The 15,492-nt window shown below is 38.9% G+C and overlaps 1 protein-coding gene across 3 annotated transcripts in view; it reads right to left on the bottom strand.

Annotated features, from left to right (window-relative positions):
• Positions 1 to 13,841, bottom strand: part of SLC25A26 (solute carrier family 25 member 26) — a 134,852-nt gene extending 121,011 nt beyond the window's left edge. For all 3 annotated transcript variants that reach the window (XM_026722078.2, XM_087923631.1, XM_087923632.1), the window contains exons 1-3: positions 13,708 to 13,841; positions 7,507 to 7,663; positions 4,473 to 4,582 (exon numbers count right to left, since the gene is read on the bottom strand). In XM_026722078.2, the coding sequence (XP_026577863.1) occupies positions 4,473 to 4,582; positions 7,507 to 7,663; positions 13,708 to 13,740 (300 nt within the window). In that variant the 5' untranslated portion in view covers positions 13,741 to 13,841. The remainder of the gene's footprint in view (positions 1 to 4,472; positions 4,583 to 7,506; positions 7,664 to 13,707) is intronic.
• Between the last annotated feature and the right edge of the window lie 1,651 nt (positions 13,842 to 15,492).

Here is a 15,492-nt window from a genome sequence, read left to right as displayed (position 1 = left end):
GGGCCCTTGGATGAAGAAGGCTGGGGATCATAGTCCAATAGCTCTTCTGAGAGTTAAACTAAAATAAATCTTGAAAGTATTAAGTGTAAGGGAGGGGAAGGGAAAGACTTAAATCACAGCTACAGCAGGAAAAAGCAGGGGGAGAAAAAACAAAGTTATGAAGTCTACTGCTGAACCAGCACTGCAATCCCCAAATTATCTACAAATATATATCCATGTCTACTACATAGCCAGGACTACCTGTAACTACTATACTGTTCATCACTTTAAATAAAACTCTTGGGAGTTCGGTGGTTAGGAGAAACAACAACATCAACAGCATAGTAAATCCTATAAACCAAAGTAATATGGGGAGTAAAAAATAGAAAGGGAATGTGCCTGAATATAATTCCCATAAAAACTATGTGGGCAGCTGCTCAGATAGCTGACAGTTCTTAATTTGCTGGTTTAGCCTTTAATTGTGTGATGAATCTGCTGGCGTTGCTTGTAACTCTCCGCTTCCATTCATCTTGATTTACAAGCAATTTCAAGCTGCAGCTGTAATTTCAGTTTCCTCCCAATATAACTGCCCTTCATTTTCTCCACCAGGTTCTAGTGGCACAATCTCATTCCCCCTCCCCAGCACTTTTAATAACGTGTTATCTGCTCTCTTGCACAGGAGTTTGACAGAATCCTAGCATCTTCATAACATGAACAAGCCCAAAAGGTTTATGAATATTTCAGAACCTGTTGTGATTCATTCAAGAGTCACTGCTCATGTCCTATCAGTCCCTTTGTTGTACACTGGATCACAGACATCTGCAGCGGAATTTCATACAACATTCAAAACCAAAGCAGACTGCCATACTTTAAAGCAGGGGTGTCCAACCTTGGCAACTTTAAGCCTGGAGGCCTTCAACTCCCAGAATTCCCTAGCCAGCAAAGCTGGCTGGGGAATTCTAGGAGTTGAAGTCCTCCAGGCTTAAAGTTGCCAAGGTTGGACACCCCTGCTTTAAAGCTTAAGATCTTGTTCAAGCCGGATACATAGTTAACTAATGTAACGTTTAATAATTATTTAATTAATAGACCTCATTTTAATATTTATTGTTTTACCATAAAAAATATAAGGAGTAAAACAAATAAAATGGAGGGAAAAACAAAAGCATATATTCAATCCTAACAACAACAACAATAAAAGAAAAAAATAGTGTACAAAAGAGGAGGAAAAAGTGATCAATTAAATTTAACATGTAGGATCCACCCTGGCTGGGTGCTAAAAGAGAAGAAAAAGAAAAAATCTTCCCCTTTTACACACACACACACACACACACACACACACACACACACACACACGTATGATGTATGTACTACAACACAGTAATCCAAAACCAAGCTATATTGTGAATGAAAGTGTTAAGCCATTTAACTATAGTGTCTATAGTGACATCAGCTAGTCCTTGACTTACAATCATCATTTAATGACCATCTGAAGTTAAAACAGCACTGAAAAAAGTGACTTATTACCGTTTTTCCCACTTACAACTATTGAAGCATCCTCAAGGTCACATGATCAAAATTCAGATGCTTGGCAACTGGTTCATACTTATGACCGTTGCGGTGTCCTGGGATCCTGGGATCACCTTCTGACAAGCAAATTCAACAGGGAAGCCAGATTCACTTAACAACTGCATTACTAACTGAACACCTGCATAACTTAATAGCTATATGGCAAGAAATGGGACAAAACCCGCTTAACTGTTTTCTCGCTTAGCAACAGAAGGTTTTGGGCTCAATTGTAATCGTAAGTTGAGGATTCCCTGTATAATAATGACTCTCTGGGTTTCAGGCTGATCCCAGGCCATCCAAGACCTTCTGCAGGCGAAGCATGCTCTGGATCACTCGGCCATGAAGCCTCTTTAAAACAGAGAGCATCACAATTGGTAGTTGAGCAGCTTCAAGGGCCACTTGCCTGCTTCTCCAACAGAAAGCAGCAAGATAGGAGTCAGCTCTTTCCTGATGAGAATTCACAAGGAGCTGCCAATAAAAGTGCCTGCTATCCGGTCCAGCTCCATCGGAGCAATCTATAGAGTAGAGACATGATTTCGCAATACACTCAACATTCCAAGAACATAAAACGGCCATTTCATAGGAACCTCAGCTTGTGCCTGCATCTTATTGCTACATATCTATAGACCAGCCATTTGTTACAGTCCAACAACAACTGAAGTGTGCGGAGGGAAAGCCGTGCTGAAAGTTGAGGCCGGCTTACCAAATAATAGCCTTTCCCTGTGGTTGTGGCTTGATTAAAGCCTAATGACTAATCAATAAAGCTATAATTACAATTTTTTACCCTTTTGTGTGCAATTTGGGACACAAAGAAGGATCAATCAAAGACAGTTCAATAGTATTTTGGCAGGGGAGAAGAAATGAGAAACTCTCATCTACTTGTGTCAGCTCTGAGGCCAGCACACCATGGCTCCAAGTTCCTGGCTCAGCTATTTGCAACCAGTAACTTAGAGAAGAAAAATTATAACCCATCTACCATTTGCCCATTATAACTTGCCAGGCAAGTATCTGGATCTAGTATTGATAACCAATAAGGTGTGGATGAGTGGTCACATCCTTCCTGGAGGATGCTTGGTGGTGGAAAGAAACAGGTCCATATATTTCTCTTCAGCACAAAGTTATGCTCCGAAATATAGGTAATCTTGGTAATAAGAAGAGGCGTTGCAGCTTTTCAACCAGGCCAATGTTTTTCAACCTCAATAACTTTAAAGATTAAAAGTTGGACTTCAACTCCCAGAATTCTTCAATTAGCATACTGGCTCTGGAATTGTGGGAGCTCAATGTCAAGTCCACACAATGTCAAGATTCCGGCAGTTACCCCAATTAAATCATGAGCCTCACACCAAACTTCCAAAACTTCAAAGGATTTATTAGGAGTTAACATGTCGGCATGACCTGGTTGTAACCAATTCTGAGACATGTAATTCACTGTCACCCTTGACTCTGCTTTTCCCCCACCCCTCTGGGTGTATCATAATTCATATTCATATTCTCCAACAAAACACGTTCTGCCAAGAGTCATCAATCAGGTTTTCCAATTAGAGATTGCAGATTGCAGAAACTTCAGACACTAATGGAATGCACTTTCGGTTCCAAACGGCTGCACTGCTCTTTCAAATTCCTTTCCCCCTCTCCCCTTTCTGTTTCTGGCAACTCTAAAACAGGCATAGAAATGTTTTATGAGTTGACAAACAATTTAAAGTTGCTAAGGTTGAAAAACACTAAACTAGGCTATCAGCCAGCCATTCCAAAGATGGACGTGTGTGGATTGATTTATCCATACTCGAACAGCTTCAAAGAAGGACCATTGCAAGGATACAGTAGATATATATATGTCTCTCTCGGTATTGATGAATCCAAGTTTTATTACTGCTGTTGTATTATTACGCTGTTGTCACTTGTGGGATAGTGATTTAAGACAAAATCTTTTCATAGAAGAACCACAATCATGGATCCTTCTTCTAGGACAGCGGTGTCAAACACTATTTCACTGAGGGCCACATCAGGGTTGTGTTTGACCTTGGGGGTTGGCTGGGCGTCGCGGGGTAGGTATGGCCAGCACATCACTCATGTTGGGGCACCTGTGGTGGCCCAGGTGGGGCTGGAGGATACATTGTCTCCTTCCTTCCTTCCTTCCTTCCTTCCTTCCTTCCTTCCTTCCTTCCTTCCTTCCTTCCTTCCTTCCTTCCTTCCTTCCCCTTCCCTCTTCATTCTCCTTTTTTCTTCCTTCCTCCCTTTCCTTCTTTTTCCTTCCTTGCTCTCTTCCCATCTTTCCTTCTTTTTCTTTGTCTTTCCTCTTTCCCTTACTCCTTTCTTGTCCTGTCTTGGATGCTCAAATGCAAAAGGAGGAACATTTCTCCTTTTGCTTTGTTTTGCTTTTAGTTTGTTTTGCTAGCCCTCTGCCAGCAAAAACGGAGCCTGTGGAGGCTGCACGTGGCCATCTGAGGTGCTGTTTTAGGCCATGACAGCCCCCTACTGCCCTCTTCCAGTAAAAATGGAGCCCCCGAGCTCCATTTTCACTGGCAGAGAGCTGCAGGAGGCTGTCACAGCCAAAAATGGAGCTCAATTTTCACTGGCAGAGGCACCATGGGCCAGCCCTTCACTGTTTCCAGGGTGACCCCGCGGGCCAGATCTGAGCACCCCACGGGTTTGTGTTTGACACCCCTGTTCTAGGAGATAATATGCTATTGAATTTTAGTTATCTTCTACAATCTTATCTGGTATTGAAATGCCATGTGGTTCTGAAGCTACATCAATCTTTGATGTAGCTACTAAGTACACTGTCATGAGTGTATGCTTTAATTATTTTTATGTTATATAATCATTATAATCTTATATATTACTACCCGGTTACTCCAGAAGGTAGGAAAAAATCATAGCAATTCAATAGCTTAAGCACATTTTACTAAAGTTAAACTTTCACTTACTACTTCTCCAAAGGAGGCAGCCATCATGTGAATAATTGGAGCTAAATATGGAGAGGCATCTGTGTGCAGGACAGCTTTTGTATATTCATAAGTGACAAAAAAGGCAGCAGCTGGAACACAAAATAGAATGTCTCTTAAGTCACCTAAGGGCCCTTATGATTACATACAATGTTTGTACAATACACTGTAAATTTCAAAGAAGATGCTTGCGGGAAACATCATATTTACAAATATTTTCCATAGTATCATGAATCTTCCCTTCCATTCCAGTTTTTTAACTAGTTCTGCTGCTATGATACTCATTCTGTGAGGGAGCAAGCTATCTCTATGATAATCCTCCCCGTGTTGTCAAATTATCTGGTATATCCAACAACCAAGATGACTAGGTCCCCTGCTATCTAACACACAGTCTTCCAGAGATGGAGTTTTAGTAACACAACCTTTCTTTTTTTCAAGTCAGCAGGATCCAAAAATGATAAAACTAAAAATGACAACTTTAAAAGAGGGAAACAAGATAAGGCAACTAGAAAAGTCAAATGATTGCCTTCTTGAAACTTAAACAAATACCAACAAACAAAAAGTTGGACATTTGGGGGCCAACCATATGATGCTTTCTTTGGTATGTCAAGGTGATGAGGTCCTGGATCGGGAAGAACAGCCTTCAGCTGAACCCTAGCAAGACTGAGCGACTTTGAGAGTAAGAGGTACCCAGATATACTGGTTTTGCTTGTTATTTTGTGTGGTGTTTTTGGCATTACTTGGCCAGTGTCACTACAGTAAGATGGGCAGTAATATCACTTTAATACAATTAACTTTCCTTAATGGATTCAAGAGTTTTGCTTTTCTGAGGGACCAGCTGAGGCAGGTCCTTATAACTACAGTAAATACATGCTGGTTGTCAAGCATCCAAATTTTGATCATGTGACCATGGGGATGCTGTGAGGGTCATAAGTAGGAGGACCAGTCCTCAGTCATTTTTTCAGTGCTGTTGCAACTTTGAAAAGTCACTATAGGAATGGTTGTAAATCAAAGAATACCTGTACTTATAAACAGCACTTTGGATCCAAGGCCAAGATGATGTTTCAGAGCAGGTATGGAATTTGTGTGACATTTGTCAATGATTCTTTAAAACAGGGGTGTCAAACTCGATTTCATTGAGGGCCGCTCAGGGGAGCAAGGGTGGGGTGGGGGTGGCCAGCTCAACATCACTCGTGTCGGGGGTTGCTGTGCTGGCCAAGTGCTAAGGCAGGACTTCCCTCAGACCTCCCTCACTTTAATTATAATCTTCCTTCCTTCCTTCCTTCCTTCCTTCCTTCCTTCCTTCCTTCCTTCCTTCCTTCCTTCCTTCCTTCCTTCCTTCTCCTTTCTTCTTCCAATCTCTCTTTACTTATTTTTCCTTTCTTGCTCTCTTCCCATCTTTCCCTTTCTCCTTTCCTGTCCTTCTTGCCTGCTCAAATGCTAAAAGGGAAACATTTCTCCTTTTGTTTTGTTTTTAGTTTGTTCTCCTAGACCAGTGAAAACGGAGCTCAGGTGGCTGCACATGTCCCCACTGAGCCCCATTTTCACTGGCAGAGGCACCGCGGGCCGGTCCTTTGTTGTTTCCAGGGCAGCCCTGAGGGCCAGATCTAAGCACCCCACGGGTAGCATCCGGCTTGAGTTTGACACTCCTGCCTTAAAGAATCTGTCTCTTTCTCCTGGGCCAACCTGTAATTCCAGGGAAATAGGTCCTGAACACAATTCATGCTTCAAAGCAGGCAACTGCATGTACTGCATAACACTATCATTCCAACAGAAGAAAATATTTGTAACTCTGGGAGGAACTGTTCTTGGTGCTCTTTGAACTTGAGTTTTCAGTCAGTTGTTATTCTAAATGTACTTTTTTCTTCCTTCTAAAATTCACCAGCAGAGTAAGTGCTCTAAAGCAGCAGCATAAAATGAAAGACTGCATCCTGAATTGGCAACAGTATTTCATACTAGCAAAAACTAAAACCAAAATATCTGTTTCCCCTGATATTAAAAAGGTTGGCTTTCTGTAACTCTGAAGGTCTTCAAGTAGATTTTTATTGCATTGTAAAAATAGGACAAAGTTCAGAATTTAAAAATACAAACGGTGTAAGAGAAAAACAATTGACGTGTCAAAAGGAGCAGTTGCTAATTCTGTTTCAGGGCTACCTCTGTTGCCCTCTGTGGCTAATCAAAAGATGTTTATCTTCTCCAAAAGAAGATAAGGAGAGAGAAGATTTAAAAAAAAGAAACAGAAAAATTAATAAGTTGGGAAGAGCTTAGTAAGTTTAAAAGACGCCTGAGGATGATTCTATAAACTTATGTTAGCATCCACCATCGGAAGAAGAAAAAGCGTAGAAACAATGATAACACCCCTGTATTCATGGAAATTAAAAAGCAAAATTAAGTTTAAGAAAGTTAGAAATCCAAGTGACTGTATGAAACAAGAAGAGACCCTTACATTGTCCAAAACAGACACTTACTTGTGAAATAAAACTGTTTCTTCTCTAAAATGTGGCAATTCTATCAGCAGCAGTATGTTGCTATTATTATTGATTTGACTTGCATTTATTGTTTTTATTTATTAAATTTATATGCCGCCCATCTCGGAGTTTATCTGGCCTTTATTATTATTTACAAATAATTCAGGGCAGCAAAAATACATAATATTCCTTCCTTTTCCTAGTTTCAGAACAACAACAAACCTGTGAGGTGGAGCGGGCTTAGAGAGAGAGAGACAGGCCCAAAGTCATTCAAGCCAGTTTTTCATGCCTAAGGTGGAACTACAACTCAGGGTCTCCTGGTTGCTTTTTTTTTCATTAGGGGAAGGGGCTCCCACATGAGAAACACCCTTTCTTCTATTCTCCACCATTCAGTTGTAACCCAAGAAGCTTCTTGAATGAGAAGCAAAACGTTTTCAAGGGAAAAAAAACAAGAAATTCCAATTGCCTTTTGAAAAGCACCTCTGGTCAGTTAGAAGGAGACCAGCTTGGAATAAAACCAGGAAAGACAGTTGCACAGAATGCCTTACCATTTGGAAAAGATCCTACAGCAGCAGAAGGAACTCCAGCATAAATGCCACGGAAGCCACCAGCCTTTCTAAATCCTTGGGGACTCTGCAGTCTAGTTTTGACTGTATCCAAAGGAAATAATGTCAGGTCCACACACACACCAGCCAGCCCGCCAGCCTTCACAAAATAAACAAGCAAGGAAAAAAACACATCCTTAATATTAACAAAACAACAACAGTGATTTGTCAGCAGTGAAGAACACATACTAAATCAGCCTTTGATACGGATGGTTCAGTACTTCAGTTCCTACTCTGTTCTGAGCCACTAAGTAATTCCACATCATCATTTTTAAAATAGGAATCAAACAGACAATTTTTCAAACAATGATTATTAATACTAGAGAATGAAAGTTTAATTAATATGTTTAACTTGTAGCTATCCAGAATTATTACTGTCCCACTCTGATAGCAATAGCAATAGCACTTAGACTTATATACCGCTTTACAGTGCTTTACAACCCTCTCTAAGCAGTTTACAGAGTCAGCATATTGCCCCCAACAATCTGGGTCCTCATTTTACCCACCCCAGAAGGATGGAAAGCCGAGTCAATCCTGAGCCCGGTGAAATATGAACTGCCAAACTGCAGGCAGCCAGCAGGCAGCAGAAGTAGCCTGCAGTACTGCATTCTAACCACTGTGCCACCCTGGCTCATGATCTATCTAAAAGGGGGTTTAACAATAAAAATAAACAAATTAAAAATACTTTCCAATATGATACAACAGGACATGTGGAAACAACACTCCAGAGGTAAGTACTTATACTGAATATTTGAAAATAAAATAAATGAAAGTTATAAATATAAATAGTGTCATTTTGGAAGAAAAATAATTAACTTGACATTCTATCATTACTTTATTTGGACTTAATTGTTCTTCTCTAGGTTGGGTAAAATGACAGAAGCAAATCAGCTATTCCAATATTGATGGTAAAATCCAGAAAAGCTCATTACAATATGCAAACATAATGTCAACATGATGTGTCATTAGCACAAGAAACAGTTCTGAAATATAAATATGCAGCACTAACAACCATAAGACATGATCAGATAGCTAACATTTATCCACTGACAAAATTGTGCTAAATCTAAATTACAAAGTCTTTACTGACTGCTTCTCTCTCAGCTGAGACAGAGGAGAGATTAAGGGACAAAAAGTGTAACTTCCATAAAGTGGGTGGGTGGAAAGCATCAGATTAAAGACACAGTGTTTAAATGCTTTTGTGGTGCAGATTAAAGACACAGGGTTTAAATGCTTTTGTGGTGCAGAGGTCATATTTTATAACAACTGCCATGTGTAATTTGCAAGATTTTTCACTTTTTGGAAACAAGAAATCTTAAATCCTTGTAGATTCTCAATCATCCATGGTTGTCCCAACGGTGCTTTTCTGAAAAGTAACTGGACTTTCTTAGTTTATTTATTTATAAAATAAAATGTATTAGCCACCCATCTTATCACAGACTAACTCTGGGTAGTTTACAAACATTTTGCTTCTAATCCAAGAAGGGAACGTGGGGAATGGAAGGATTTATATTTTTTGCAGTCATCTGCAGCGTGCTAATTCCCAGAAAGTCAAGTGGCCTTTTGGAAAAGTACCTTTAGTCTTAAATTTGAAAATTGACTTAATTACCAAGCGTAGCTCAAGTTTCTCCATTTAGTATAAAAAACTCATTCACCATCTACCACACACAACCCCAAATGTTAACTTCAGCTGCCAGCAACCAACAGTTGCCAAGTACTTTTATCTTTTTTTTGTTTTTTAATTTTATATTATTTCATGTTCATCTTTTTCTTATGTGAAAATCTTTAATATTTATTTAAAAAAAGATTCATGATGACTTAGAAAATCCTTAAAGCAATTAATATCAGTAACAAAATCACAAAACAGGTCCCAACATCCATATTAAATGGCCACACTAACTTTAGAGGTGCCATTTAATTAAAAATTCTGCATAAGAGCACAACTTTGAATTCCTTCCTGAATGCAGTACCAACCAAGCATACATTGAAAAAAAATATCAAGATCTGGTATTTCTCCGCAAATTTCCAGCAGTGGAGAAACTCTGAATATCCTATCTGGGGACAAACATAAGTCGATGGATGAATTCTGAAAGAAGCAGTTCTACAAATCAGTAGGGCAATGAAACAATATGATAAATTAAGACAAACATTCTGAATTATGTTCAGAAGGCTACAGGGAGCTAATGCAGGGGACCCAAAATGGATAATATAGCTTTTAGGTGCCATTATCATTGCTTTCTATATCAATTCAGCTTCTGAGTTGTCTTCAAAGGCAACCTCAAGCATAGAGCACTGCAGAATTCAATCTTAGAGGTAAGTATCTGCTATTCAATAGCCCAAATTGGGCAAAACACCCACAAGCATTTGCCTATCTAGCAGTAAGTCTAGAGGAGTCTCAAGTACAAATAGCAATAGCAATAGTACTTAGACTTATGTACTGCTTCACAGTGCTTTATAGCCCTCTCTAAGCAGTTTACAGTCAGCAGAAGTAGCCTGCAGAACTGCATTCTAACCACTGCACCACCTCGGCTCTTAATGAAGATTTGTTTCCCATCCAGAGTTATAACAAAGGCAAAGCACCTCTGCTTATTGGAATTAAACTCAGTTGTTTTCCATCCAGTCCTTGCAGAATCCAGACCCTTGGCTCAAAGCTTCTATTATACCCTCTACCTGGGATAGGTATCATCAATAACCCAATGACACCTCAAAATAATCCAATATTTTGATGGATGACAGCCCAGACTAATTCAGGAAATTCTCACAGAAAGGCGCAAAGGATTTATCAAAGAAAAATGAAAAAGCACCAAGCAACTGTCATTAATTTTAGTTCAGATAGAATTAGTTTGCCTTGTATTGTTGGGTTCTTTCACAGCAGAAGTCAAGGATGGTCATCTTCAGCCATGATATCTCATTCAAAAAGTGCTCACTAGTTTCAGTTAAAATTTTAATCAATAAGTTAATTACTCTTTTAATCTGCTTGGCTATTTTGCATGCATTGATTTCACTACCCGCTATCCTTTTAGCTCTTTCTCCATCAGGATTCTTATCTGGAGCAAGTGATTAAGAGAAGAAAAAGAAAATTGATCTGGTTTTAATCTAGCCATCTGGCAAAAGCATGAATCAAAAGTCACTAATTGGTTCTTTGGATTTGAAACTTTTTCATCTTATACGTAATTTAAATTCATGAAGTAGCTAATGTGGAGCATCTGCCAGAGAGTACAAATACCTAGATGCCTATTTTAACTGTGGAAAACAGTAATGATTTTTGGACAGCAAAGGAACATTGATACCCTTTCTGGAACTACTTTTATACCTCTAAAAGTAAGAAATAGAAAGCTTTACACAGAATTTGATTTTTTTTTATGCCATTTCATTACTTTTGGATAGCCTGAGACAGTTTTTAGACACCCAAATACCTGGAAAAAGGTTTAATATGTTCATATTCTTTTGAACAATATGTTGACTACATGAAAACTGACAAAACAGATTCTTCTTAATGAAGGAATAAATTTACCATGGTTAATCTATTTGTAAACAACCGGAAAAGTAAAAAGCCATCATACAAAAGGAGGAACTTTGAAAAAGATAACAGAATTTAAAATACCTACAAAGAATTAAAATCATTTTTTAAGACACATAATTACAAATTGCTAATTAAACATGATATGCAGACAGAGCAAATAATAAACTATATGATTAAAGGCATGCAAAATGTCAAAAAAGCAATAGTCACAGATCAATGGAAGAAGTTAATAACATTTATACCAAGCTATATAGTCTTAGGGAAAATTTGGTGCAAAATGAAACAAGGTATATAACTCTGTTAACAACTGTCAGGATAGATAAATCTGCCTCCCAGAGTCACATGGTTGAGTTGGGTGGATATAGAAATCAGCCAACCAATCAATCAAATAAATAAATTGACAAGAAATGTTAGAAATGCCACAACAAAAAAGAATGCTTTATCATATGTAGTGGTTAATGTAAAAATCCTCAAAAGTATTGGAAAGAAATGCCCTAAAGTTCAGAAATTAAAATTGATTTAAAACCACAAATATTTTTAGCAAATGTGATCTAAGAGAAAACAAATGAAAGGCATCATCAGACTTACTGTTAACATACAGAAACATATGGCTCCATAGTCATTCAGTGGTTTGCAGTATTGATTAAAATAGAGCAACTATGAATAACAGTTATGAATCATGGCTCAATTTATTGATACTTGTGATGTGCAAATACAGTATATTTCTTGTATATTTTGGGGTTTTTTTCTTCTATAACTTTATATAGTCTACTTTTAGTTTTTTGTGTTTGATTATGTGTCATCAAATAGCTGTCAACTCTTATCAACTTCATAGATTCTCCATGATGGTATGTCTGTAACCTAATCTTTAAGGTCTTCCAACAATACAACAGCAGGGATCATAGATATGGCTGACCTCTGGGTTCAGAGATGATACATTATTGTGCAGTTCATGCGTGGACACTGGGCAGCCCTGCGGTTAAGTTACCCCAGTGTCCATACATGAACTACACAACAATATATCATCTTTGAACCCAAAGGTTGACCATATCCCTGCTGTTGTCTTGTTGGAAGACTTTAAACATTAGGACATTAAAGGTTAGAAAGCACAAATGAGGGTGCTGAAAGTTCATTATTATAATAACTGTGGCTATTACCCTGTTTCTCCACCAATAAGGCCTCCCCCAATGGGAAGTCCCAGCATGTTTTATAGGCATGAAATAAAATTAAGCCCCTCCCCCTAAATTAAGGCCTATATTAAAACATGCGAAATGGGGGGGGAATGGTGGGGGGGCTTGCCGTTAGGAAGTACTTTTGTTGCACACCCGTATATGGTGCTGCCTGCGTTGACCCCGATACGAAGTGCCCCACCAACACCGAGGTCAACATCCAAGCTGTCGCCACCCGCCCACCCAAAGATGCAAGGCGGGGAATTAGGTCACCCCCGAAAAGACAGCCTAGCCATTTTTTCGGGGCTCAAAAAAAAAATAAGACCCGGCCTTATTTTATGAGAAACACGGTATTTTTATAAGACTGAGACGCTACCTATTGCATGATCTTACACATATTTTCTTTCCAATATGCCTGCCATACCACAGTGAATTCAGATGCATTTATTTTTAAACAATATGCAAGTAATATCATACCATAAGCCTCTAAGTGGATAAAGCCATTAAATCTTCAGTGCCTTCTAAGCACAATAATATGCAGAAGACTGAATAGTGGGCATATTCAATTAATTACAGTTCTCATTAGAACTTCACATACAATTCATCAGGAGGGAACTAAATTATTATTACTGATACATGATGTGTTTGTAATCTGTTTACAACAAAGATGTCTTCTAATCAAATTTAACTTCAGATGATTATAAAAGCACACATGGAAGTTTTCTTTGCAACAATACAGTCATGTCATTAGGGGTTTTTTTTTCAACATTCTTTTTAGCAATCCCAAATCCTTAAAATAACTTGGTGTCCTATCAAAATGCTAATCAGGATTCACAGTATTTAGCTTTTGACCCCAGACAATGCTGCCATCTGCTGAACCTATCATATTTGATATGATGCAAGAATTATTTCTAAACTGCTCTTGTGCAAGAAGATAGCTACCAGCAGCATAATTAGGAAACTTGTTCAATGTCAAAAAGCTCTGTCTCAAAAAGAAACTCAGTTCATTCTAAATCCAGTAATTCAAAATACCTTAACGTGGTCCCTTCATAGTATGTATAGAATATGCATGTTTTTAGCCCTTGTTTTCACTAAGCTACCAGATCTGAGCTGCAAAAAATCCGGATGACACCAGATGACAGCAAAAAAGACTCCCATCGGGGAGTTCACATTTTTGCTCCATTCCTTTCCACCTTGCCTTTGCATATGTACCTTTTAATCCTTTTTAACCGTGAAGGTGTCAGCAAAATGCCCCGCACACCAGTTGGGGTATCTATGCAAAATCAGCCGATCGTGGAGGCTTCAAAAGAGTTTAGCAGGCACAAGGCTATGCAGTTTAAAACTCATAATTAAAAGATCTCGTCTTCAAAGCCTTTTCAGGGGGTTTTCCTACTGGATCTTCCACCGATAACCAAGTTTATCTAGTGCGGACTGTAAGTCTCCTTCACTCACCACAAGGGAGACCCAGAAATCCCCACGATCCATGCGTGCTCAGAAAACCATGGAGACGCGGCACTACATTACAACCTTGCTTCCCACGGGCGCAGCCATATTGGAAGGCCGCCCCGCCTCTCTTAATATCATGTGAACAGTTGCTGCTCCGAAACGCTGGCAGATATTTTTTTTCCAGGAGCGCATGCGCGTTGCCGACAAGTAATTAACCTTTCGCGTGTCTTTCATCGCTTCGTAATAGGTGCTGCTTCAGAAGTGCATTAGGGGCACGGCTATTGGGGAAGTGTGTGGAAATGCTCAAATCGTGGCAATGCAGATTTCTAAATATTGTATGAATATTCAGTTTTGCCTGTGCGCAACAGAAAGCGCATTTTTCAAGTCTTTTTGCAGAGAAGAAATGCTATTTGTAAGGCAATGCAGAGGAAAGTAAGCAAATTATTTCGCTCCCTTGTCCAAATCAGTTTTTCAAGCAACTTTAAGATGTGTGGACTTCAACTCCCAGAATTCCTCAGCCTTTGTTTAAGACTCGAAACATCTTAAAAGTTGCTGAGGTTGAGGAAACAACTGCTTTAAACTCCAAAAGAGATGGCAGCAAAGGGATACTGTTAAGCTGAGCAATTGTGCAGTTGTTTGCAGACCATATATGGTGACTGTACACCTCCATTTAGTGTTTCAAATTGCCAGCAATTATTTTTTTTCCTTCAATAATACTGATGCTTCCAATTGCCTTGTTTTCTTTTATTCTTGGTTATAAACATTTCCTAAGGTTAAAAAGCCAAACGCTTTCCCTATGTAAACAAAGATATATTGACAGCAGTGAAATAGTACATGTGAGATACAACGTTTAATTATAACACAAAGGGGAATTTGTTTTTCTTGCTTGAAGCTGATAAATGATATGTACTGAGTGCTGTGACTGTAATCTTCAATTAATTCATGCCCAGTCCTACAAAAGCCTTCCCCCAACCCACAAACGGTGGAAACAGCTGTTAGAGGCTAGTTACACAACCATCTGTGAGAGAAAACCCATAATTAGTTATGATTACAGTAGATGTTGGAGAGATGCATTTTCTAGAGCAGCAGCATTTTAAATACTTAGTCTCAACCCATACACAGCAGGTACCTCGCTGTGGTAGGATCAACAAACTAAAATTACCTGTTAGCACTTTTTCTGTTCCAGATAAGATATGCAGAGGGCAGAAAAGCAGTAAAAACAAGCCACAAAAATTAAAGGCATGAGAGAAGAAAATAAAATCGCCAATATCATTCTCCAGGCTTCTTTGTAGCTTTTTATGTTTGCTTTAACTATATCCACGTGCTGCTTTATACACTGCCTTTTGCCCTCTAAATTTCTCACCTGTTTTGTCAGCTTCCTCCAACCACAACTTGTCATATTAAAAAGAATGCATAGCTTCTTCAGAGAACAGTTCAATATTGTGAAAAGATCCTTCAGTCTAATGTTATGACACCATAAGGAAGGGAATACTGGTAGTAACAACCTAAATGAGTTAGAACACAGAACAACATCAGAATTACCCTGGGATGTTTTGTTTTTAAAATAAAGAGACTGAAACCTTGAAATAAATTTTGCAAGATAGTAATAAACCTGTGAGGTGGAGCTATACAGGGGGAGCTAAACCTGTGAGGTGGAGCTATCCCGTGGTTACTATGGCAATTGGAACCAGGATTGCCATTGGTAAGCAAAGCAATCATAAAGCACAGCATCACATGACCTCATCATTTAGTGATGGCAGTCCTGGTTGCCCTCATAAACCCAGAACCCCA

Source organism: Pseudonaja textilis, chromosome 2 (genome assembly GCF_049901715.1).
Source record: "Pseudonaja textilis isolate UNSWEBS1 chromosome 2, rPseTex1.2, whole genome shotgun sequence".
NCBI lineage: Eukaryota > Metazoa > Chordata > Lepidosauria > Squamata > Elapidae > Pseudonaja > Pseudonaja textilis.
The sequence above is the reverse complement of the archived record's forward strand: the minus strand, read 5'-3'. Positions and strand labels throughout refer to the sequence as shown.